Source organism: Pimephales promelas, chromosome 11 (genome assembly GCF_988280905.1).
Source record: "Pimephales promelas chromosome 11, fPimPro1.hap1.1, whole genome shotgun sequence".
Classification (NCBI taxonomy): Eukaryota; Metazoa; Chordata; class Actinopteri; order Cypriniformes; family Leuciscidae; genus Pimephales; species Pimephales promelas.
In genome coordinates this window covers 5,761,334-5,788,192 of record NC_142779.1, presented here as the reverse complement: position 1 = coordinate 5,788,192, position 26,859 = coordinate 5,761,334, and the positions used below count along the sequence as shown (strand labels likewise).

The 26,859-nt window shown below is 36.1% G+C and overlaps 1 protein-coding gene across 7 annotated transcripts in view; it reads left to right on the top strand.

Moving 5' to 3' along the window:
• Positions 1 to 26,219, top strand: part of cpeb3 (cytoplasmic polyadenylation element binding protein 3) — a 34,376-nt gene extending 8,157 nt beyond the window's left edge. For 5 of the 7 annotated variants that reach the window (XM_039671712.2, XM_039671707.2, XM_039671714.2 and 2 more), the window contains exons 4-11: positions 7,648 to 7,704; positions 11,698 to 11,721; positions 13,150 to 13,317; positions 14,118 to 14,207; positions 17,734 to 17,852; positions 18,809 to 18,923; positions 19,061 to 19,242; positions 20,906 to 26,219. In XM_039671712.2, coding sequence (XP_039527646.2) covers positions 7,648 to 7,704; positions 11,698 to 11,721; positions 13,150 to 13,317; positions 14,118 to 14,207; positions 17,734 to 17,852; positions 18,809 to 18,923; positions 19,061 to 19,242; positions 20,906 to 21,133 — 983 coding nt within the window. In that variant the 3' untranslated portion in view covers positions 21,134 to 26,219. The remainder of the gene's footprint in view (positions 1 to 7,647; positions 7,705 to 11,697; positions 11,722 to 13,149; positions 13,318 to 14,117; positions 14,208 to 17,733; positions 17,853 to 18,808; positions 18,924 to 19,060; positions 19,243 to 20,905) is intronic. The other 2 variants (XM_039671713.2, XM_039671708.2) reach the window with 1 other exon arrangement.
• The last annotated feature ends 640 nt before the right edge of the window (positions 26,220 to 26,859 follow it).

Here is a 26,859-nt window from a genome sequence, read left to right as displayed (position 1 = left end):
TTTCCTTTTCCCTCTCAGAATAATTTCTATCTCACTATTATGACTTTATCATGCATTTCTGACTTTATAACACGAAATTACGACTTTATATCACGCAATTCTTACTTTATATCCTGCAATTGTGACTTTATATCACGCAAATCTGACTTTATATCTCGCAATTCTGACTTGTATCTCGCGAATCTGAGAGATACAGTCAGAATTGCGAGATGTAAACTCCCAATTGTGAGGAAAAAAGTCGCAATTACCTTTTTTATTTTCCATTCTGTGGCGGAAACAAGCTTCCATAGTTCCCGGCTTACAGTGGAATCCAAAATGAGCCCAAATGTCGGCTTTCAATGTTGGTGCAGGCTTGAATCAGGCTTGAACGGAGTGCACTGGCAGCTGCTGTCCGTCATCGCGCTGTTTTGCTAAAGCGCGACTTCTACAACACTGAACGCTCTCACTAGAGTGTAGCCCACAGTGCCGCCACTGGCCTGGATGGCTGAATCGATTAATAGGATTTGATGAATCGATATTGAATTGAGAAGCAAAAAATTGCAATGCATTGATGAATCGATATTTTTACCCAGCCCTAATTAAAATAGAAAACAGTCACTTTAAATTGTTAAAATATTTCACAATATTGCTGTTTTTCCTGTATTTTTGATCTAATGCAACATTGTATTGGCAAACCTTTGAATAGTGGTGTAAGTAATAAAAATATATACTCTTTGCATTCAGATGTTCAAATGTTTGTCACATTAATGTATTTGTATTTGAGGTTTTTCACAACTATTACCATTTTATTGATTCTGCATAGACCATTTGCTGAAGGGAAAGTTTAGTTGTTCTGATCTGTTGTGGGAAATTCTCTCCTAAGTTGTTTTAAGATCACACTAGAGTCTGAGGGGACATCAGGAGAGATGGCTTTCCTCTCGCAGACAATGGAAGCATGTGATTGTGTTAAAAAGGAGGTGAGGGAAGTTGTTTTTATGTGCTGGAAGCATTGAGGCCCGTTTCAGGTGTGGAGCTGTTTTTCTAGATCTGGCCATTGTAGGATCTGGATTCTTGAGAGATCACTCCTAGAGGTGAGCCGAAGGTAGAGCAGAAAATCCTGACTGACTACCAGACACCCTGGCAAACTGCTCACCTCAAGCAGATGTCAGCAAAGAAGGCTTATACAGAAAGAGAGATGGGAATCGTTTTGTATCACACCCAACTTTCTTGGAACTTCCAAAAGTTCATCTTAAATTTCGAAAGAAACCTTTTCCCATCCTTCATCTGCGCGAGTAGTGACAGCTCCTCATGTGTGTGTTTGGGAAATGTGGTGATGAGTCACTGCAGTTTTGGCATCTTCTTGTCATGTCAGATAAATGGTCCTGTAAAACAGGCTCCTCATTCCAAATCAGTGTGTTGTTTGTCTCTAATATTTAGTTTTCTTAAAGTCGGCCAGAAACATAAATTGCCATCGTATTTTCTTACCTATTGTGATGCATATCTGAGTGATACAGCTTCTCGAATGAAAAAAAATGTTTCACATAGGGCTGGTGATATGGCCAAAAATATGATATCGATATTTATCACGACACAATATTATTTGATCATTAATGGGGAAGGAAATGCTTTCCACTTATTTGTTAGACCTTGAGAATGAATGTAAACATCACAATTAAACACCACAGAGTAGCTACCGTTCAATTTAGAGCCCCATGAAATCTATTTTTATTTTTTTCTAATTTCTGTGTTTTCCATTTTATTTTAGTTTTTGGGATTCTGTGTTTTATGATTTAATACAAATGTATATAAACTTTAACAATTTAATCAAGCTTTTAAAATGTAATCAAATGAAATTACACCAAAAGATTGCATTTTTATTTTTGTTGAATTAGATGTTGCACAACAGAACTGTATAAATAAAAATAAAAAAATAATGTTAGTTGGATGATATCCCTTAGAAATAATAATAATATTATAACGTTACATTTAGTGATATATATCTAAGTTAAACCGAACCTTTATTTTGACGGTTTGTCATGAAGATCTTTCGGTGTGTACTATTTGATAGTTTTCTCAAATGAAATGGTGAAAAGCTTGTGAAGTGACTGATGAAATTTGTGTGTTCGTGTCTTCACTCTTCAAATATTGAGACGGCAGACGCTGAAAACACAGTGAGCGTCACATACGTGTGTTTGTGTGAATGAACGGCGCGTTTTCATCTGATACACAGAGACCAGCAGAAATCACGTATTAGCGACATTAAGTGTCTAGCTGTCTAACTGTCTACATTAACTGTGTTGCATTTATTTCTGCTGTTAGATTCATCCATATCGAGTGAAAATGTCCATAATTATCAACATAAATTCTCTCACGATCTAGGCTGCAGCCGAATTGGACGGTTCTGTTGGTTTTGCTAGGTCTGAGGAGTTTTGTGCCTGTTTAATCCGATTCAAGTCATAGAAAATGTGTTTTGAAATGCAGAACAGAGTAATCTTCATCTGAGCACACATAACCACAGCCTCTTTCTCTTTCTGAGGTCCCAACGTTGACACACACACAATCACAAAGATGCCTTTGTGCAAGCACACATGCACAGATTTCTTTTGGACTTCTCACATGATCTGTCTTGTGTAACTCTGAGCAAAGGTTTGAACCAAATCGGTTGTTTTCCTGCACGTCCTAGGTTTTGAGAAATCTTCCAAAGCTTGACTGATACTGGTTACAGTCACAGCTTGGCAGCAGCCGCAGTCTGATTTCATTATGCTCAATAACTCTGCCATAATGATCAAACTGAAACAGCTGATGAGAGGAATATATTCGAGGATACCTTTTCTGCACATATGCACAAACAGGTTCCTCTCATTACAGTTAGAAGTAGAAATGGTTTGACTGGGTGATTTGTAATCTGGGTTGTCAGAGCTCATTTTGACCCTTGTAAGCCAAAGTTGAGACAGTAGCTAAGATCATGATGCAAGTTGTTTGTCAAGCCTGGGCTGGTGTGACTTTGCACATTGATAAAAGTGTCTCATGGTTCACGGTTCAACTTGTCCTGTATTGAAGGCCTAGGATGAAAATAATGTCCGAAGAGTAGAGCTGTCTGTGCAATTAATCGAATTCATAATGAAATCGTGATGTGAATAAAATAAAACACAGACAAGTATGCAAAAAAAAAATATATATATATATATATATATATATATTGTGATAGTATTTTTTGTTTTCATATCCCACAACTCTAATATAGAGCATAAGGCAAAACATCTGCCATTCCTATTTCTGATCATGTGTAAGAGCAATGAAAGATCAACCTTCATGTTGAAAGTTTTTCTGTTTGCTCAAATTATTAGTATTTTCTAGTGATGTAACTGTATAATTTGGATAAATATGACTTTAAAAAGTTTTGTCAAAGGATTTTAAAATGTAATTGCAATTAAGATAAGATTTTTTTTAAATATTTGATGCAATTAATACAATCAGTTCCTTTTTAGGAAAGAAAACTAAGTAATATATGTACACTAAAATTTAACTTTTGCAGTGTCACATTGATTAAAATGGCTTAAAATCATTTAAAAATAAATAATGACTTAAACATATTTAATTACATGTAATCTTTGACAGCCCTAGATTTAAAGAGGTACTCCACCCTAAAATGAAAATCATCATTTTCTCATTATCGTTTGCCCTCATGTCATTCCAAAACTGGATGACTTTCTTTCTTCTTCTGAAATTGTAAAGTTTCAACCATTTCTTTTTTTGTCCAGACAATAAATGTCAAAGCCCCATTGACTTTCATTACATGGATAACAAAAACACCGACACATTCTTTAAATTATGCCAGAATGTTTATTTTGGGTGAGTTATCCCTTAAAATGTTATTCTCAGATTGTTCCCACAGCAGTTTGTCAGTTCTCAGCACACAGCATTTCACTGTAGGGTCTTTTCTATTAATAGTTTAACATTGTTTGTCTTTCCTTAAAGCCGCCCTGTTAGGCTGTCCGTGTGAAGCTCAAGGTGTGTGAATGTTGATGTGATAGTTGCTCAATTTCAAGGACATTACAGTCTCAGTCTGTTTTTCCACAGTAAAAGCTTTTACTGATGGCTTCTAAAGGCATGTTGGATAAACACTGAGCTCTTTAGGGTCATATTATAAGGCCTACGCCAGTTCTGTTGGTAAACCAAATGCTAAATCAATTATAATATCTGCACGCTATCATACCAAGACCATTTAACTGAGAAATTGCCGGGTATTAATATAATATTGTCCATTATTGTTCATAATTGAAAATGCAATTCTCGAAAAAAAAGTTATGAAACCAGATTGCCCAAATTTCCAATTTAATGATGCCCTGCATCGTTTAGCCAAGAGTTGTAAAATCATTGTCAGCTCAAAAAAATTTCGTATAAAGTTGTGTGGTGGGTAATGGGTGCTTTTAACATGAATTCCACAGGCTTTGTGACACTGTGCCTGTTGTTGAAGGTCCTCAGATGTCGTATTATGACCTTTATTTTAAGCTGATGTGTCAGGGGAAAAGTTGGCTTATGTGTATCTGTCATAACAAGACTTGAAAGTTGCCCTGTTTCATGCAGAAGGAAAGACGCTGACATTTGCTTCCAGAGTTCAGGCCTGATCAAACAGCAGGAGAGGAAAGGGAAATGCATGATTTGCATAACCATAGACCCCTGTGAGGAAATGTCAGGGGAATGTGTTTGGCTCTATTTCTGAGGTGTCTCTTCACTCATCAGTAAATAATACTGATATTAATCTTACATGTGAGCTTGAGGTTTCCATTAACAGATGGGAATGTGAATAGCAATACTAAAATATTCAGCTAAAACCAGTTTTATCATGTTCGCTGGCTTCAATAGTCTGGTCATTAGCTGGTTTAAACACTTTTAGGTGGTTGACTAGCTGGACCCGCATTACCTGACTGGAATTTTAGCTCATCCTGAGCCTGCAGTAAACATCTACAATGTTCTTAAACCAGCTTGACCACTTTAAGTTTGTGTGACCTAGTTTTCCAGTTTCCAGTTTCCCTTCTAGCTGGTAGTCCATCTGGTCAACCCCATAAACCAGCTTGGACCATGTTAGCTACCATCTTTAGCTGGTTTTAGTCAGATTTTACAGAAGGGTAATGTTCAAACCAGCTGAGATACTCAGAGTCAGTCTGTCCATATGTCACCGTTGGGTCAGAACTTGGCCTACAGCTGCAGTCATTAAAGATTTATTCTCTACTGACTCTCTTTTCCAGCTGTCTGAAACAAGTGAAACCAGCCACAGAATTACAACCACTCTGAAATATTTACATGCATTGCGGTAATATTCCTCAGAAAGTGCAAAATTATTTTACTATGCAAGTTTAGAAACAGTGAGTACTTTGATTAAAACCTTACTTTTTACTTTTTACACCGAACACGAGTGGCGTGACGCGTCAAAAGCACATAGATCCCATTATAATCTACACCGGATGCAGCTTCACCTTATATTCCCGACACTAAACTGATTTTTGATGTACTTGAATTGCTTGTGCTACTTCTGACATGAAGAACAAATGGATTTGCAATGCTTGCAATGAAGAGCCTCAAGCTGTTGTGTCGCATCACAACACAACAGAACAACGGTCACGTCCGGTGTAGACACGGTGTGTGTCCCATTATCTGCCTGACCTCAAATTTGTTCATGCAAATTCTTCCAGTGTCTCCAATGTTTAAACCAAATGTATGATGTAAAGGAAGTAATTGTCCATTTCCTTTAGTATACCATGTCTTTTGTTTCAGTAAAGCTATCAAAATATCTCAAACTACACACAGTTGCCAGTAAAAAACAAAATAGCATTAGATACAAGATTACATTTAGTGAGTTTTATGCCTAAATGGATGAAAAAAAAAACATGTAATTAAATTCAAGATGGTTTCTATGTATATAATCTTGACATCCATTTTTTGTTTTCCAGATAAATTCAACTTCTTGTAGCAAGCAATACATAAAAAACATACAAAATATATTGTAAAAGTGCTGTCAAATACTGTTTACCACTTCTCTGTGAATTTTAACTGGCAAAATCCAGTCATTGTGTTTATGAATTCCACTTAATTTCACCATGTACATTTCCCAGCTGGTTTAAGTTGGTCATGCGAATCCATCACGTTGATCAACAGAAAGCTCCTTGGTTTGAAAGTGACATCTGTGTATCTGTTCTCCAAAGATTGTTAAACCATTGACAAAAGACAAACCTATTTTGCTAATGTGACCGCTTAAATCACTCTGGGAAAAAGCATCTACCAAAAGTCACTGACTAATAACAGTTGTTTGTTTATTATATGCGAGTATTGTTTGTTCAAAATGACTCAGCAGTGACATTTAATTCAGACGACTATGTGTTTTATGCGTAGGCTTTATTTGAAGTGCCCTGTTGATTAAATGTATCTTCCCAGATAGCAAACTGACATTGAATCAACGTGGAAACGACGTCTCTCATGACATTGAAACAACGTTGATTTTGCTCATCGAATTAACGTTGAACCAACGTCAGACGCGGCATTCTTCAAAGCTAAATGAAAATCGAAAATTGGTTTGCTTTCATAACGTTGATTTTCCGTTAGTTTTGAAAGAATGACGCGTCTGACGTTGGTTCAACGTTAATTCGATGAGCAAAACAATGTCAGATCAACGTTGTTTCGATGTCATATTTCCACGTTGATTCAATGTCAGTTTGCTATCTGGGTTGTGTCTGTTCAAAGGTGTTGATGCTTTATAATGTAATCATGGTGTGCGCGTTTATTTCAAAATCAACTTTACACCTTTTTATTAGTATCATGCCGCATGTCCAGATGGTTGAGCTGCTTTGTTTTGAATTATTGAGAAAATAGTCCACATGTGAAAGATGTGCGCTCAGCACAGCTGTGGGTTCTCACCAGAGACCCTATATATAGCACAGCACACTAGCCCGAACAACACTTGCAAGTTGGGAAACATTTGCCCTGTTCGTTTTACAATCTCACCGGGCCAAATATCTGTTGAAACCGCACCACATCGCACATTTCTCATCGCTCGCCATTATTTGGCGTTGGTTGAACCACATTCTCTGTCTGCTGAAGGGAAGAAGTTTGCAAATGTGGCTTGTGACGGTTCAGAATTTGCGTATAAGAGCCCGTCTAGGCTTGCCCGCAGTGTTCCCTGGGAATCCCACAGGAGCTTTGCTGTCGTTTGTAACCAAAACTGCTAATGCTGGCACATTAGGGCTCTGATACTGAAAATAAATCAACAGCTGTTTTACAGCCGTGCAAATGAACACTTGATGTAGTTACAAGAGAGTCCACGTGTGAGTTTGCTTTGCTATACTTGGGTGATGCATTTGTCCCTAGATGTTCGCTAATGTTACAAGATTCCTTTGGTGACATGTGGGGATGTCCTCGTTTAATATGATTCATAAATAGATGTTTTTATTCTGAAAATGCAAATGCAGTGTTTTGTTACGCCTTGCATTCTAGATGATCACACTAGTTAGGTTTTGTTGCTTTAAAGATTTATATGCTGAAATTCATTGATGCTTCACCTTTTAGATGGAATATCTCACAATATCGTGTTTAAAACTGGTTTGTTTGTAGTATGTTTGGTGTCTCAATGGTGTCTTAACTCTCATGGTTTGTGTTCTTCTCATCTCTTTGTAGGTCGCATGGGTCTCAACTTTCACCATCCTGTAGCTGAACATATATTACCACCGAACAGTGAGTATCTCTCCGTCTCTCACAGTACTGCATTAATGCTAATTAACACAAGACTTTTCATTGCAGATCAACAAAGTATTGGATTTCTAAGACAGCGAAGACATCTTGTTGTATATTCCATCTTATTTCAATCGACTGAGTCAAATGATTCAATGTACACCACCGCTTAAAAGTCTGGGGCCGTTAAGAATTTTTTTTAATGTTTTTTGAAAGAAATCTCTTATGTTCACCAAGGCTGCATCTATTTGATATATACATGTATACAAATACATTAATATTTTGAAATATTATAACTCTGTTGGCAAAAAAAATAACTGGCATGTTCACACTGCCCCAACAGACACCAACAAACGCATATTGGACATGTTCAGCCGTGTGAAAACAAACTCCGACCAATGCCGACAGGGGTCACACACTTATGACACAACACAACAAAGGTGTTTGTTGGCGTTTGTCTGTGCTGTGTGAATAGGCCTTAATTAAGCGATTAAATAATTAATGATAATTAAATTGTTCTGCTGTAAATGCCAGCATTTTATTTCCCATATCAGCATCAGCCAATGCAAAACCCATTTCCGCCTTCCATTAGTGTCTCGTAGGCCTCAGTGCAATGTGCTGAGTCTCGGTTTCCTCCTGTGGTGCCACCAAACCGCACACATGAGCATCTCCCCTGCTATGATTAGCTGTCCTGAAAGCTTATATACATACGGTCCACCTCAGCAAGTGGCGTACGGCCAGAGGAACAAACGTGAAAGGGAGGAAACGCCAGGGTCACAGGGGTGACTTGAGCTCATTAGCCTGATGGTTGTAGTAGGTATCTGCGTATCTGCTGTAGGGACCTCTGAAAAGCTTCGAGTGGGATGTTTGAGGTCTGGCGTGTCATTCGTGTGGTTTATGGACGCCGTTTGGTGGAAGCAGTTCAGGAAGGAGCCGGCAGGGCCCTAGACCACCCTCTAAACCTCTCATTTGGACAATTTAACTGGGAGAATAGTTTCCATGTCTGTTTGTATGAACTCGCCATAAGTTGCTCATGCTGAAGGTTGCTTATAAGTGTTTAAATTCTACAACTTATATTTTTTAATGATTTGGATGATGTTAAATATGTTTTGCCTTCCAGCCATTTGACCTGCCACATTTTAATAGTATATTGGAAAATAAAAATCTGGCTGGTCACCCTGAATTTTAGTTGTTATATTATATTGTATGTAAATTATATGTATTTATATATATATATATATATATATATATATATATATATGTGTGTGTGTGTGTGTGTGTGTGTGTAGATAGATAGACAAACAGATACAAGACGGATAGATAGATAGATAGATAGATAGATAGATAGATAGATAGATAGATAGATAGATAGATAGATAGATAGATAGATAGATAGATAGATAGATAGATAGATAGATAGATAGATAGATAGATAGATAGATAGATAGATAGATAGATAGATTAAAATTTACACTGCCCTTTTTGCTCCACTTTGATTAGCGTCAAGGCAAACAAGGAATCACACATAAAAATGAATGTCTTTTCTTTCCGTTTTGATGACATCTTTCTTGTGCATATGTAATGTGTGTATCGTGCCACAGATTTAGCTGATTGGTCTGTTTTACATCTGACATTGATATGCTGCCCTGCATGTCAAAAGCTGAACTATTTATAACTCAACACACGCCATATTATAAACGTGTCGATCATGGTGTGAGTCGGGCCGTAGCAGCAAAAGACATCCATCTAACGCAAGATCACACAGATCAGCACTTAAGAAATGCCTCAGATGGACACAAAAACGTGTTTTTGGTGAACGCCACCCTCACACATCTCTATACCTGAAGTGAGTGGCGTGATGCATGAAAACTAGATTTTCCTATTATATTCCTCTGATGGTCGGGGGTTCGTGATGAAGCAAAACTACCTGACACTGCGCAAAAAGTCCAGGCTGGTGACTGGTGTTAAGTCAACACCATGTTTAGAGGACAGGCAGACCGAGTTTGTCGGACTCGATGTTCTTGCTCTGTATCCCAGTGTGTCGAGGCTGTGTGTGTTCTGCTGTGACTTGTATTAAGAATCAGCCTGAGGGACTTACTCCAGTTGTTTTTTCTCACTCTTGAGCCCTTGCTAAATGTAACGGGTTATTCTTTAACAAAAAGAGAAGCTGCTATTTCACTGAAACTGCCCTTTTTCCTGCTGCCCACTGTCACCTCTCAACAAATACCCCGTCCGTCTCTCCGGGTGGGTGTTGACTCACTCCAGACGCTGTAGCTTTCTCCTTTCATTGTTGCTAGGAGTATTAGACCCCCCCCGACACCACCTCTGTTTCTGTGTACCCAGAGACTACGGGCCGACCAGTTTAATGAAAAACCCCAAAAATAATGCATCCAACTCTGAAAATGTCATACAGTTGGTGATTTGGAGCATCTCTATGGCTCTTTTGAGACAATACAGTCGACATCAGGAACCAACTCTATGAGACCGTTGGGACCTTGGGTCATAAGACTGTTGCACCCCCAGCTACCCGAGATCCTTTCTTCCAACAGCACATCGAATATCAGCATATCTTAGTACTGAGGCTGGGGTTTGACACTCCTTTAGGACCTGTTTTATAGAATGGTATTTATTTATTTGTTAATCTTCTTTCCTCTCGTAATTAATGATGTATCTGTTATTGGGTTTTTGGTCTCCCTGCATAATTATCATCAGAATGCAGTGTTGCAATAATGTTTTTTTGCATGTTAGTGTTTATGATGGTTTTTAGTGTGTACCATTATTGTACTGGTTTAATTCTATTCCAAATGTATTTTAGTTATTTTTTACTATCTTGTCCATGCACCTTGGGGATAAATAAAGCTTTTATCTAAACAGGATATTGTTATGTTTTTTATTTTATTTTATTTTATCAGTAAAAGGGATACTTCACCTCTGGAAAGATGAATGTGTATGTAAAATCGGTCATGTATGTAGAAGTAAAGTGAAATTATTTTTGAATTTGGAGCTTTCTAGACTGAGAAGAGCCACAAAATGTATTTTTGGCTCATCTGGATGAAAGACAACAACTCCCAGAATTCACTTGCTTCGCTGCCCTAGGAGGCCACATACTGCGTGTGTGTGTGTGTGTTTTTACTTGATTTTTCAACAGAACCCCAAACATTTGAACCATATTGCTGTAAGGCTGTGTGTCCACCGAAGCGTTTTTCCACGCGCCTGGCGTATGTTTTCAATTGTTTTCAATGGGAGCGCCGTGTTTTTTAAACGCCATGAGCGCCCGGCGTTTTTTACTGGTCGCCGAGAGCTGAAAAATGTTCAACTTTGGATAAAACGCAGCGCTCATCACTGTCAGTTTTTACTCAGCCGTCCAATCACAGTGGAGATGGGGCGGGACTAAACCACACTGACCAACTGTCACAACATTCTTTCTGTAAAACGACATCAACCAACGAACAAAATGGATGAAAAATACATTTTTAGAATGAAAGAAATTATCTTCGAAATCAGTTACAAGTAAACTGTGCTGCGGATATTGTGTATCATAGCAACAAAACGTCTCAACGAAAAAAACATGGCGCTGCCAGAACGCTCTCAAGCGCCCAAAGCATGGCGTCTGCCATTTTCAGTGGCTAAAAACGCTTTGGTGGACACACGGCCTAAAGGCAGAGTATTTAAGATAGATAGGTAGGTGTGTATTGGAAAAAAAACCCTCTATATACAAGGGGCCAATAGAATATCTTTGAAAATTAGATGGGATGTGTTGCTGCTATTCCATTAGCTATAAACATGTCAACAGTTTAGCTTCTTTCAGTTTTCTGGAAGATTCTCTTCCCCTGAAAGAGAAAACAACCTATAAAAACCCATGACATTTCTTGCGGCAATACAATGCATACTACTGTTGTGTTATGAAGTGTGTCATAATGCAACAAGTGAAACCAAGCTTGAAAACCCCCATGTCTGTCTCTCTTCCTCTTCTGTCTGTCTGTCTCTCTCGAGCAGCCAGGAGTTATGGTCGCAGAAGAGGTAACCTGACGCCTTCTTTATGTTTGTGCTTGCAGAAATGATGGCTGATTTGCTTGTTGTCTATGAGGGTCTGCTTCCTTTGTGCAGTGATTACATTCATTCATGTTCATTTTGCCATTGTTTTCTGCTAAAAATTGCAATTATTGTTTCCTTTTTTGCTATTGCGTAAAAACTAAGGAGTCCAAGGAAAATTTTAGCCATTGATTTTCTGAGAAAATGGACAAATATTATTGAGAACGTTGACAAAGCTTGTATGTTTGAAGTGAATCATACAGGCTTGCTTCACCTCTCATTTCAAGTGTCGGACTAATTCTGGCATCCAGTTCTGTGTTTTTTTATACCTCATGTGTTGGTTTTAGTTTTCGTATTGTATTTTTTTAAATCTGGGAATAACTCTTTGTGATTAACTGTAATTTAGATGGAAAATGGATATCAGTGTTTGTGTCCAAAGGCCTGTTTCCTCACACAGTGACGCGCCTCTTGTTTTTGCATTTCTATATGACAATGTATCTGGTTTTGGATATAATGCATACCTGATCTTATTGATCATGTCTGTGTGTGTGTTTTTAACATGTCTTCAGGTTAACCCTTCACAAATATGAGTAAGACAAAAAAGAAATGGATTGTTGCTTGTGAAATTATTTGGGATTTTTATTTTTTATGGGTGATCAAATGTATAATTTTCTAAAAGCGACATTGTTTCATTTCACTTTGGAACAATCCTAGTGTCATATAATAAGTTAATTAACTAAAATATGTTGTAATCCATGCTATTCGAAAAAAAATATACTACAGTTCGAAAGTTTGGGATCGGTTTTATTTTATTTTTTAATGAGTCTCTCATGCTCACATTTATTTATGAAAATACAGTTGTGAAATATTTTTACAATTTAAAATAACTGTTTTCTATTTAAATATATTTTAAAATATTTCTATGATGGCAAAGCGGAATTTTCAGCATCATTATGCCAGTATTCAGTGTCACATGATCCTTGAGAAATCATTCTAATATGATGATTTGCTTCTCAAGAAACATTTCTTGTATTTGAAAACATTTATTTTCTTATGTTGAAAACAGATGTGTTGCTTAATATTATTGTGGAAACCATGATACTTTTTTTCAAGATTATTTGATAAATAGAAAGTTCAAAATAAAAAAATAAAAAAAAATATATATATATAGTCCTTACTGAATTCATTTCTTAAAAGCTTTTTTAACTTGGTTACCCCAAACATTTGAACAGTAGTATATAATATAACTATATATACCTTATATATATATATATATATATATATAATTATTTTCCTTTTTTTGTGGTAGTCTTTGACATTTTTTTTGTCCTCTAATCTGTTTCTCTTCTCTGGCTTTCCCTCTCTTTCATCTCCTGTCCTGTGTGATTCCTCCTCTTCCTCCTGCTTCCTCTGCAGGTCGCTCTTCACTGTTTCCTTTCGAGGACGGCTTCTTGGACGAGGGTCACGGGGATCCAGCGCTGACCCCTGGCCTGAGCTCTCCCAGCCGCTGTCAGAACGGAGAGAGGATGGAGCGCTACTCCAGGAAGGTGTTTGTCGGTGGACTGCCGCCTGACATCGATGAAGGTACGGGACTCACACACACACATGACTCAGTGCTGAGCTTGAATTGGGAGGGTATTTCAATTCTTTAATGAAAAATTGTCTTCAAGATGCAGTATCATTAATAAAACATGATAGAGATTAAATTGTACCTGCATCTGCTTACATATACAGTGTTTTTTGTTTGTGCTATGTATCTGTTTTAGGGTTATTATCAGCAACTAAAAGTAAAACTATTAAAATATGTTTGTTAAAATAAAAAAGTTAACATGAATAAGTAATGCTGAAATAAAATAAGATGTAAATTTTAGATGATTTACAAATGAAATATTGAAGAGCTAAAATCACTAACTTAAAATGATCAAATTAAAAACTAATACGGAAATGAAAATAAAAATAAATTAAACCTAAGTAGTAATGATTAAAAAAAATGTAATCAAAGGTACATAGCAAAATGACTACAAAGGTAACTTAAATTAAAATGAAAACAAACAATAAAAAAGCATTCGAAATATGAATAAAAACTATAATGTGGAAAATGTGTTCATTTACAACAACCACTGACCCATAGTATATCTACAGATTATATCTACAGATTATTATACTGACTGGTGGGTTATGCGCTTTTGGCCACTTAGCAACCACACAGAACACCTTAGCAACTGCACAAGACACTGAAAAAAAAAATGAAAATGTGATTCATGGCAAATACTTTTTTTTAGTCCCCAGCATTGTTATTTGGAGGGGTTTCAGTAACTGATTGAAACATTTACAATGTTTGGAATCCATATTTTCGGTCCAAATACTTTCCATTTTTCCTACAGATGAAATCACCAACAGTTTCCGTCGCTACGGTCACCTGGTGGTGGACTGGCCTCATAAAGCAGAAAGCAAATCCTATTTTCCTCCTAAAGGTAATGACATTAATGACATCATCTCTCCTGTGGCACTAATACAGCTGCAAATGTTTAACAAATCAGTGACAGAATTACTCTCCTCGATGCCGTCTGCGTTTGAGAACTGAAAGTATGACATCACAGTCGGCATTTACCTAAATGAGTCTATCGTGTGGATGCTGTTCAGAGCATCGGAAGCTGTTGTGTTTTGTGCGTCAGATTGGTCTGTTAGTTCATAGGGCCTCCAGGTGTTCATTTCTATGGCTTGAACAGATGCACACAGACAAGTACTTACAGATACACACCTAGAGGGAGAGACTAACTGCATTTCATCACGTAAGCTGACAGAGTTTGATTGGACAGGCACAGGGACATATATCGTTGAAACTTTGAACAATGTATATATCTTTTTATTATTTACCATATAATATATTGTTTATATAAATATATATTGTAGGATATAGTTTCATTACATGTAGAATTTGTACATATGTGGTAAGGAAATACAGATTTCTTTCAATCTTTTACATTTTATCACCACATTACTTACTGTACATGAAATGCAGATTTAGATTCTGTAACACTTTATTTTAAGGTGACGTTGTTGCATGATCCTGTACTTACTATAGTAATGACAATAAATAATGCATAATTACAAGTAACTAACCCTAAACCAAACCATAACCGTAACTCTATATTAAGTTACATGTTAATTAATATTACTCAGTACTTATTTGAGTAAGTACTCTGTAACTGTCAACTTAAAAATAAAGAGTAACCAAAGATGTTATCAATGTTTCAATTGTATTTATTATTTACCATATAATATATACAGTGTATGTGTGTATATATATATATATATATATATATATATATATATATATATATATGTGTGTTCTCCCTCTCAATCTTTCATTTATTAAATATCTGAATTCATTTAATTAAGTCCTGTGCACTGAGCTGTAACTGTAGTGAAAATTTCCGGTTGGACTACTATAAAATATTGTGACAAAGGGGGATGCTAAAATTTGATTGGTTCATTACAATGAATAATTGCTTGTTGTGTAAGCTGCTTATGCAGTTTCTGTAAATATTGCAACTAGTAACTCATTTTCATGGTCACACTTCTCACTATTACTACTTTTGCATCAATAAACTTCTAATCACTGCTTATTAGTTAGTAAGGTAGTTGTTAAGCTTAGGTATTGTTAGGATCATGTGACACTAAATACTAGAGTAATGATGCTGAAAATTCAGCTTTGCCATCATAGAAATATTTTAAAATATATTTAAATAGAAGTTATTTTAAATTGTAAAAATATTTCACAATACTACTGTTTTTACTGTATTTTCATAAATAAATGTGAGCATAAGAGACTCATTTAAAAAAAAAAAAATAATAATAATAATAATTGGACCCTAAATTAAAGTGTTACCCTTTTTTTCTAGTTTGGTTATAGTGGCTTATTTTTCAATCTTACAAATTGTATGCATTTCATAATAAATGATCAAAGCAAGAACTTAATTGTGCTGATCTCAATGAGATATTAAGTAAATGTCACTCTTTTTGATATTTTGTTAAGTAATGCAATGATTTCACACACTCAGATCGGCTGAGAGGCCTGTATTTTTCTTCATTTATTAGATCTGTGCTCTGTACAATGATCTGCACTTGTGGATTTTATATATTTGGACTCGTGTAGTCTTCATGCCTTGGCCGTCCTGTCACTGTGTGTAACTGATTTTTGTAGATGTGCTCATTGTTCCTCCAGCTCATATGAAACACTGATCCAGACTGAGTGAATGGAAGATGCTGGTCATTTTTCCATCCAGTGTTGTGTAAAAGCATCATGACTCACAGTGTGCTGGACTGAGGTCAGCGCTGAGGCTCAAAACACGTAAATAGCATTAAATGCCTTCATGAAGCTGTCATACGCTTATCATTAACACTAGATTTATTGAAGAGCTCCTTCTGTTCAGAGAACAGGATGGAAACTCACTGTCAAGGGACAGTTCACCCAAAAAGGTCAATTCTGTCATCATTTACTCACCCTCAAGTTCCAAACCTGTATGAGTTTCTTCTTCTGTTTAACACAAAAGATAATCTTTTAAAGAATTTATGTCAACAAACACCTTCAGGAGCCATTGACTTCCATAATAAGAAAAAAAATACCAAGTAAGTCAATGGCTACTATCAGCTGTCATATCTTCTTTTGTGTTCAACAGAAGAAAGAATCTCGTACAGGTTTGGAACAGCTTGAGGGTGAGTAAATGATGACAGAATTTACATTTTTGGGTGAACTGTCCCTTTAAGTCAAGGTTTAGCTGGTTAACATGGTCCAGTTCGCCCCTGCTGGTAGATGAAAGAATTACACCATCAAAACAAAAAGCATTGTTCTCTACTGAATGACTTCAGAAGTCGAAGTGCATTATTATAATGAATACATTTTTATTTTGTAGATATTTAAAAAAAAAATATAAGAATAAAATATAAAATATTTGAATGACAATAATAATATATATAATAAATACATTATAATATATATTATATATAATATATATATATAATATAATATAAAATATATGAATGATAACAATAATAAATAATATGTTTAAATATATTTTAAAATGTAATATTTCTTAATCATAAATAATCCCTAATTGAGTAGAATAATCCAATCTGAATATTTTTGATAGCGTATATTTCTGGTATATGGTCTCAATCTGTGGAGGTAAAACCTCAGGCTCTAATAAATCTGATGCTTGTGCATGAATCTCTCCGAACTTTCTTTTGATCTCCTTTGATTCACTTTCCCAAGGTTGTTCATATTTCTCTCTCCTTTCGGCTGCCTCTTACACTCTTTCTTTCCCTGAGGCGGAACGCCTTGTTCTTTTCTTCCTTCTGGTCTTTCTGCTGGCTCTGATCCTGATGTTCTCATACTGCAGTGTTATAGTGTAAAATCACTCCGTCAGAAGGACTTGAGAACCGGTGGACATCATTAATTCACAGACAGACAGCATATATGCTCTTGAAAGCAGCCTAAATGCATGTTTTAGGCTCAGAACAGTGAAAGGAAAACCACAGACAATAATGACTTTACAGTATAAAAGTCATAATCCTCGTCTTAAAATTCATGATATAATAACAGCAAATGTTATAAAACTGCATTGGAGACAGAGACCGACTGGATTCCTTATTCTTGATGTCAAAGACTGCATCTTGTTGCAGACGGAATTTGCTTAAAAAATATTGTTTTTTAACGCATAACTCCGCCCACGGCCCCACCCCTCTCAATAATGCCCCTCCCACATGCCCAGTTCTGTCCGTAGCTACAGGCCTGTGAGTGATAGAAGAAATCAGATCGAGTCTCAGATTATTTAATCTTCCTATACTTACACTCCTGCTGTTAGATACACATGCGCACTTCTGTCTCTGCCGCCTGTAGTGTTTATGTGCTTCCCGTGAGTCTTTTGAACCTCTCGGTTAGATCACTGTTGGTCTGCAGCCAGAGAATGTCTCATCCCTCGTGCTCTTCTTCTGCAGGTTATGCTTTCCTGCTCTTCCAGGAGGAGAGTTCAGTCCAGGCCCTCATTGACGCCTGCATCGAGGAGGATGGGAAACTCTACCTGTGTGTCTCGAGTCCCACTATTAAAGATAAACCAGTGAGTGAAGCACTGACACAGCTCAGAGTGATCTGTCATTACCAGCTTATCTAGACTAAAGAGAAGACTAGGATAGATTCAGACTATGGTAGATTTCTAAATAATGCTTGAGTTATAATAATCTTTCTGTCTGTCTATCTATCTATCTATCTATCTATCCATCTATCCATCTATCCATCTATCCGTCTATCCGTCTATCCGTCTATCCGTCTGTCTGTCCAAAATGTATATATATTTATGTAAAATATGCAATACATGTGTATGTGTAAATGTTAACACACACACATGCATATTATACAATCTATGTATGTAAATGTGAAATATAATAAATTAATATCTGTTTTATATATATAAAAATAACATTTTTATTTAAAATGATTAATATATGTATTTCAAGTTTAAATGAGTGACTAATATATATATATATATATATATGAAGAGCAAAAGTGCTCTAAAAGCAATATTCTTCTGGAATGATCATTTTTATCAAGCTTTTATATTTAAATTCAGTAATTTCACTTAAATTGGAATGAAGATTACCTATTAATTGTCATTTAAGTGAAATTACTGAACTTACTGAAATTACTGAAGCTTGATAAAAATTATCATTCTAGAAGAAAATTTCAAATGGCACTTTTGCTTTTACGTCTGAACTCTTCATCTATATTGTTATACTGTTCAAATATATACATATATAAATTCAAAATGAACTGATAAATAATAAGCTAATAATATAATTGACCTTTTTTTTATATACAGTATTAGACCAAGGTCAAAGTAAATGAAGAGAATTCTTTTTCAGAGTTCAAATCAGGTTTAAATTCACATTAAAATCACAGAGAGATTTACCCAAATTTACCCAACCTCCTTAGAGAAGACTGGTTTGATCCTACTTGGGCTAAAACAAGCGTCCTACATTGAATTTATTTTACAGATCAACTGTTTTTCCTCCTCAGGTCCAGATTCGCCCGTGGAACCTGAGTGACAGTGATTTCGTGATGGACGGCTCTCAGCCTCTTGACCCACGCAAAACCATCTTTGTGGGAGGCGTTCCACGACCTCTACGTGCAGGTGACTCTCTCTCTCATACGTTTTCACAGACATTTGCAAGTGTAGTTTCCTCCCAAATATCAAATACAACATCATTAACATCTTGTGGATCAACATCATACTGTGCATAATGCTGTGTTTCTCCTGTGTGTGTTTAGTGGAGCTGGCTATGATCATGGACAGACTGTATGGAGGTGTGTGTTACGCTGGCATTGACACTGACCCAGAACTCAAATACCCCAAAGGGGCGGGCAGAGTGGCCTTCTCCAATCAGCAGAGCTACATCGCTGCCATCAGCGCCAGATTCGTCCAGCTGCAGCATAATGACATTGACAAACGGGTGAGTGAGCTCATATAACAGCCGCCAGAATCACAGCGAACTCTCCAATGCTTCTCATTATACACACTGCAGGAACAGCAAAACTGAACGCAGTACTAACTTAAGATCAGACTTTTGCATTAATATCTATGATTGAAGCATCAAGCCACAGCAAAACATCAAGCCACGTCAAACTATTTGAACTCGGACGCCGTTTGACCTTTCGTAAAGCAGCCAGGGTTTACCAGACAGTTTGCATTGAAATACAGTTATGTGAATAACACTTTACAAATGGGTAATCTGCTTAATAACGGGGACATTATAAAAAAGGAGCAGAACTCTATGAATGCCGCATTGACTAGACAAGTGTCGGAAGAGTTTTTTGTACTGTACTTTTATAATGTGATTGAATAGTGTCAGTTTCTGTAGCGTGGTTTTCCTGTAGGCTAGTTTCCATACAGACTGTGTTTACCCCAGAGCAGACTGTGTGTAATCAACATGACCATGGGCATCTGGAGGCCTGACAGACATTTGAAGTCTCAGACGTGGCCTTTGTTAATTATAGATCCATGCTATTTCTGCACACATATGTACACACTGGAGTTACTGGGAATATTATTCAGAAGTAAATAGCTGATGGTCACTGGACTAAAACTGCATGATCCCAGAATCACCCCTTCCATCAATATGCAACATCATCAATTTTTTTTGTTTGTTTATTTTGTGCTCTTAGTGTAAATGTGAATTTACTGATCCCAAACTATATAAAATCTGGGATTGCTATTAAAAAAAAATAGTATTATAAGCTCAACAAGGCTGTATTTGTTTAGTCAAAAACATTATGAAATATTATTTCGATTTAAAATAACCATGTTCTATTTAAATACATTTTAAAATTGCAATTCATTTGTATGTGTTAACAGTTTGAATACATTTTTGTTTTTTAAGGTTTTCCATTTGTTTTGTTGTGTTTTTTAATGTCTATATAGTTTACATTAATATATTTTAGTTTTGTTTATTTTAGTTATTTCAGTACATCAAGTTAAACAACGAAAACGAGAGACGTTTCCTGTTTATTTTTTAAGGTTTCTTTAAAATACAGTTTTAATATTTTTGTTTATTTCAGTTAACATTTAATGTATTTCAAGTAGTGCTGTCAATCAATTAAAAAACGAATTAACCAATTAATCAAACATAATAAAACAACTAATTAATCACACATTTGTCTGTAATTAATTAATTGCACCTAACATTAACGTTTATTATTATAATAATTTCACATTTAAACTCAATTTTTTCTCAATTTTAGCCGTTCATTATAGCCATTCAGCATTACAATATAACCTCCCACATATTACAGTTTTTACGCACATCCCATTTTATCACAACTCTTAATTTAGGACTTCATTTTACTCATTTAATAATAAATACTAAATACTTGACAAAATGTTCATTTTGGCATAATCTTGTGTGTTTTTATAAATTCAAGCTCTGTGAGAACCGGCTTTCTGTTTTCACTTGTTAAGTACATTACATGGGAAACAGGACTGTAAAATAAAGTGCTACCCAAAAATGTTATTTTTATGGTTTAAATATTTAGCTGACTGGATCTTCATTATTTCAGACACATAAAACAGAGCAGGATGTCGCTTTAAATAAGTGCTCTTTCTGCCTGTGTCTGCAGGTGGAGGTGAAACCGTACGTGCTGGACGATCAGATGTGTGATGAATGTCAGGGCGCTCGCTGCGGAGGAAAATTCGCCCCTTTTTTCTGTGCCAACGTCACCTGTCTGCAGTATTACTGCGAGTACTGCTGGGCGAGCATCCACTCGCGCGCCGGCCGTGAGTTCCACAAACCGCTGGTGAAGGAAGGTGGAGACCGACCTCGACACGTGTCCTTCCGCTGGAGCTGATGACGAGCGGCACATCACCCTCTCCACCCAACAAACACCTTCAACACCATTACCAGTAACCACTCACGGATCACCCCTTTTACAAAACAAATATCATGATATCTCTGTCAAGTATACTCTCTGCTTACGAACATTTAGGAAAATATGAATTGTGAGTCTGCGCGCTCAAACGTTGCACTTTGGCACAAACAGTCGATGTTAACGCTTATCAGGATGTTGTGCTTTAATTCTCTCGTTTTCCTGCGTTTGATCGGTTTAGTCCTCCATATAGGTAACATTAGGCAGTGTGAGACAATATATACAGTATATAATATATACATTTACAAAAAGGATATATTTTTATTTCATATTTATCTATATACACATAGATAATACATTTTGGGTGTCAGACTTTTTAAAGGAGCATGCACTTATTGTGATAAAAGAGTGATAGGAAATTCTCCTTTAGATGATGACAAAAAAAAAAAAAAAAGAGTTACCAAAGGTAAAATTGAATTCATTAAGCAAATCATGTCGGGTGAGCTGTTAAAAAACACCCAAGGTATTCAAGTAAACAACCATTCGCTCTCCATGTTGAAATGAATAGTAATACCTCATGCATGCATCTCTTTCCGTTCGCTCCGACTTTTTAGGCTTACATTTTTTTACGAGTCTTTTGGTATTATCAACATGTAATGCTGCAATAGCTTTGCTGCTAAATCTCTGGTATGAACCCATACCATCATACTTTATTCAGGCGAACGAGCGCTCCGAGGGGTCTGCATCGAAACTGCATGTAAACGAATCTGCGATGCATGCTGTAGAATCGGGCATCACTTTCATTTCCCCACAAGATCGGCCAGGTGACCGTGCTGCGGAGCTCTTCAGGACACGTGGTGATGGGGAAACATATAAGATGGGAGGGAAAATTACGTCTCGATGCATTTGCGTCCGCTTGCAAAAATTTTGTTCCCTCAGAAAAGTATTGCGTTTCCCTCAATAAACTTTGCATTCTCTCACAAAAGTATTACGTTCACATTTGCGTTTGCTTGAAAAACATTTTCGGTCGCTCATAAAACAATTGCGTTTGATTGAAAAATATTTTTGTTCGCTCACGAAAGATTTGCGTTACTCGAAAAACATTAGCTTTCTCTCAAAAAACATTTTCGTTAACTTGCGAAACATTTGGGTTTGTTCAAAAAACATTTACGTTTGCTCACAAAACATTTACATTCATTTCCAAAACATTAGCATTCACTCACAAAACATTTGCTTTGCTTGAAAACATTTACATTAATTCGCAAAACATTTGCGTCTGCTCAAGACACTTTTTGTTTGCCCTCAAAATATTTGCTCTTGTTCAAGAAGCATTTGCATTCTGACGCAAAACATTTGCGTTTGCTCAAAAAAACATTAGCATTTGCTCACGAAACATTTGCGTTTGCTCAAAAAACATTAGCGTTAGCTTGCGAAACATTTGCGTCTTGTTAAAATCTTTGTTCTATCGCAAAACATTTGCGTTTGCTCAAAAAACATTAGCATTTGCTCGCAAAACATTTGCGTTTGCTCAAAAAACATTAGCGTTAGCTTGCCCAACATTTGTGTCTTCTTAAAATGTTTGTTCTATCGCAAAACATTTGCGTTTGCTCAAAAAACAGCAGTTGCTCGCAAAACTTTTGCGTTTGATCAAAAAATATTAGCGTTAGCTTTCAAAACTTTTGCGTTTGCTCAAAAACCTTAGCATTTGCTCGCAAAACATATGCGTTTGCTCAAAAAACATTAGTGTTAGCTTGCGAAACATTTGTCTTGCGAAAGTCTTTGTTCTATCACAAAACATTTGCGTTTGAAAAAATGTTTGTTCAATCGCAAAACATTGGCGTTTGCTCAAAAAACAGCATTTGCTCGCAAAACTTTTGGGTTTGCTCAAAAAACATTAGCGTTAGCTTGCGAAACATTTACGTCTTCTTGAAATGTGTGTTCTATCGCAAAACTTTTGCACTAAACACAAAAGCGTTTTCCTCCCATCTCATTGTTTTACCATCACCCTATATGTCCTTATAGGGTCTCCATACAGAACCGCAGTGGTGTTTCAAACCAGTTAGATGTAGAAAATCTTCTAGCAAAATGTCTTCAACAGGTGAAGCATTTCTTTGCAATGGTTGTTCATAGAATTGTGCAATTTTTATACACTATGTAGTTCAGTTAGACGACGCCTAGAACTGTGATTCGCTTTAACTGTTATTGATGTCTGACATGGAACGTCCTGTGAAACTAGCGTATGTAAACATACGGTCCCTTCTTTCGCACACTTCTGCTAGTTGTTAGCCCTCGACACACGTCCCGTCAGAACCAAAGAGTCCGGCTCAAAATGACCAATAACACTACGTTACACGCCAACGAATCACAATACTGTGTCCGACCGGTGACTCCGGGAGAATAAGCGAACACTGGCTCCGAACCCAACTTTGAGATACGGCGGGCGGAATAACCTTGAGTGACCGCTGCATTTATATCCAGATTATCCTGCGAAGCTTGAAGTAGAATCATGACCTGCTAATGTCGACGGTGGACATTTTTAAACTAAATTCAGAAAGGTAGAGAGGGTGGAGAGGAGCACAACGCAAGAAATGCGTCTTGGCTGCTTATCTGAGAGAAAAAAAACGGTCGGCTTTAGGGCGGCACGTTTAGTTAAAAAAAAAACAAAAAAAAAAACGACGTATGCGAACACTGCTTTTGTACCGATGGAGAAACAGAGGATTGTGGGTAACCTTGATCCTGATGATGGTGAATTCTGGGTGTCTTTGTGATATTTCTTTCCCTTGCCCAGATTTTTCTATGTTTGTTCCTTCTCTGTAGTAGATAATATTTGTTATGCACTACTCTTTGTATCTGGATGGTTGAACAGTCAGCGTTGTTGTTGGGTTTTTTTTCGTTACTTTTTTAATAGAAAAATATGTGTGCTTTCTGACTGACGTAATCTTTTGCAATACCTCAATTTTGAAATATTATAGGAGAGAGATTGATATTTTCTAAGTAAGTTTATTCAAATAAAGACTATATATATATATATATATTAATTTAATTCTGCTAGAGAAAAAAAATGATTTAACAGATGCTTAATTTTATTTTTGTCATGCTTATTTGCTTTTAATTTTATTTTTGGAAAAAAATTAAAATCAAAAACAACTGAAGGAGCTGTATTATTTGAATACTGTAGGAAGCTGAAGTACAGACGTAACATCACAGTGTTCCACAAATATCTGATCTTATTAATAGTATAATATATTTGATTTAAATATATATATATTCTATAGGGTCAACTGGCCGTCAGGTGCTTATAAAGTCAACTGAACATACTACTTACGTTTTTATATATTTACAAGCAGTCCTTTACTATGCTGACCAGAGTTGTGAAATCTTCTGTTCATTATTTTTTTATGTTTCGTGAAATGATGTGTTCCCCTTTGTTTTGTAAAAGCGCACATGCAACTTGTATAATTTAGGGAAAACAACATTTTTATTATGCTTTTTGGCAAGATGAAGAGAAAACCATGTTCATTTTGGAAAGCTGGAAAGATATGAAACGTTTCAACTTGATGGAAAGCCTTCTACTCACCCAAGACTTGAATTAGTCCCTTTTTTAAAGGCTGAGAACCTCGATTCTTTGTTGTAATGTGCAATACTGTTTGTACTGTTTGTAAAAAAAAAAGATAAAAAAAGAACTGAAAAAGAGGCATATATCTTTATTGCAGATTTATTTTCATTGCAAGCATTGTGATTCACTAAAATCATTTTCTACTGTGTATTTACTCGACATGCTAGTACCTTCCAGTAGTAATGTAGCCTTTGTACGGAGAAATTTTTTCATTATTTTTTAGAGATTTTTTGCATAAAAAGAAAAAAAAGAGACTAGAATTAAAACACATTTACATATTTTTCATCATTTTTTTAATTGTGTTTTCGTTACACTAATTCCTCAACCATTAATGTTAGCTATTTCTGGGAGAGACTTTCATGTCTGGTCAATGTCATTATTATTTTGTATTTTTACTTGGAATAAATTAATTGTATGGCGCTAATTCTTTTATTTCTTTTTTAAGCTTAAAAAAAATTGTAATATTGTTGCTAAAATGTCTAGAATTTTTTTTTAAGCAAAGCTTGTCAGTTCTGTTGCTTACAATAGTGTAATCGGGACAAAAAATTGCACACAAAAATTAACACAATCATGGATGGTCATATATGTGATTAAAATGTAACAATGAATGGGCAATAAAAAAAAAACAATGGCAGAATGGAGCAAATGTGAAGTTGTTGTGGTGAAACCCAGTCAAAACCAGATGAAAAAAATGATATGGAGCTCTAGCTCCACATTCACTGTCAGAACACAGCGTGTGTGTGTGTCTAACTGACATGTTTCCGAGAATGCATTTTATTTATGAGCCGAGAGTAGTGAAGTAGTTGACTTGTCACTTTAAACTAATTTAAGACTCACCGTATCTACACCAGACGCGACGAAAGCAGACGGAAGCCATTCGAATAGCGATGCTTTCTACACCGAATGCCGCGCGGAGCGACTCGACAAATTCCACGTTCTCTGACGTACTTCAAGCTCTCGCGATACTTCAGACGTCAAATAACGGATTAGCAAGGGTCGCGTCCAGTGTAGAGACGCAATTTCCTCGTTTTCATTCAAAGCATCATCCGTGTTTTTTCTTTGTTGCAATCATTGAAGCCCATTATAAACTGTGCTGTACATAAAACGAACTGAATTTAGTGAGGATTAGTATCTAATCATGTCATTTTGGCTTATTTTTCTCTTCCGCTACACGTTTAGCTCCATGTGTCATTTAATTTAAAAAAAGAGTTTTAAAAAGCTAATTTTTCCTAATGGAGTTTAATTTCTAATTTCATATTTCACATCTGGAATTGAGATTAACTTGGACCTCTGCTTGTCTAACTTTGCAGTAAAACTGTGATTATTAAAGGTTTTTGTGTGTGTGTGGGATAAAATAAACGCAGTGCTGCTAATGCTTACTAGCTTCCCACCTTCATGATTTTTCCCTTTTCTGTACTAAACTGCAAATCTTATTAAATGTAATTATATGGACACTGTGAAACGCTGTCATCTTTTGCGGTCTCATTCTCTCGTAAATATTCACTGCTGAAATACAATCATACAAACCAACCACAACACATTTTGACCCAATCTTTTCCCTGACACTATTCACTACTAATTTTTATCAGAAGCTGTGAATTATGCACTAAAGACAGTAATGTTCTATAAAACCAGTGCCATTTGTGTCTCTGGCATCTAATAATGGTTACCAATTAGCATCTTTACACCCACTGCATTAGAAAACTAGCATTTTTCAAAAATAGCACAAAAAAGTTATCGAAAAATAGATCTTTATATATATATATATATATATATATATATATATATATATATATATATATATATATATAAAGAGAGAGAGAGAGATAGAGGACCAGATGGATTGTCTTGCCATTTTAAAGGGTTAGTTCACCCAAAAATGAAAATTAAGTAATTAATTACTCACCCCTATGCTGTACCAACCCCGTAAGACCTTCGTTCATCTTCGGAACACAAATAAAGATATTTTTGATTGAATCTGAGAGCTAGATCACTCTTCCATAGAATGCCTAAGGGACTGGCTCTTGACGGCCCATAAAGTCATTAAAGAAAAGGTTTAAATATTCCATGTGCCTACAGCGGCTCAATTATA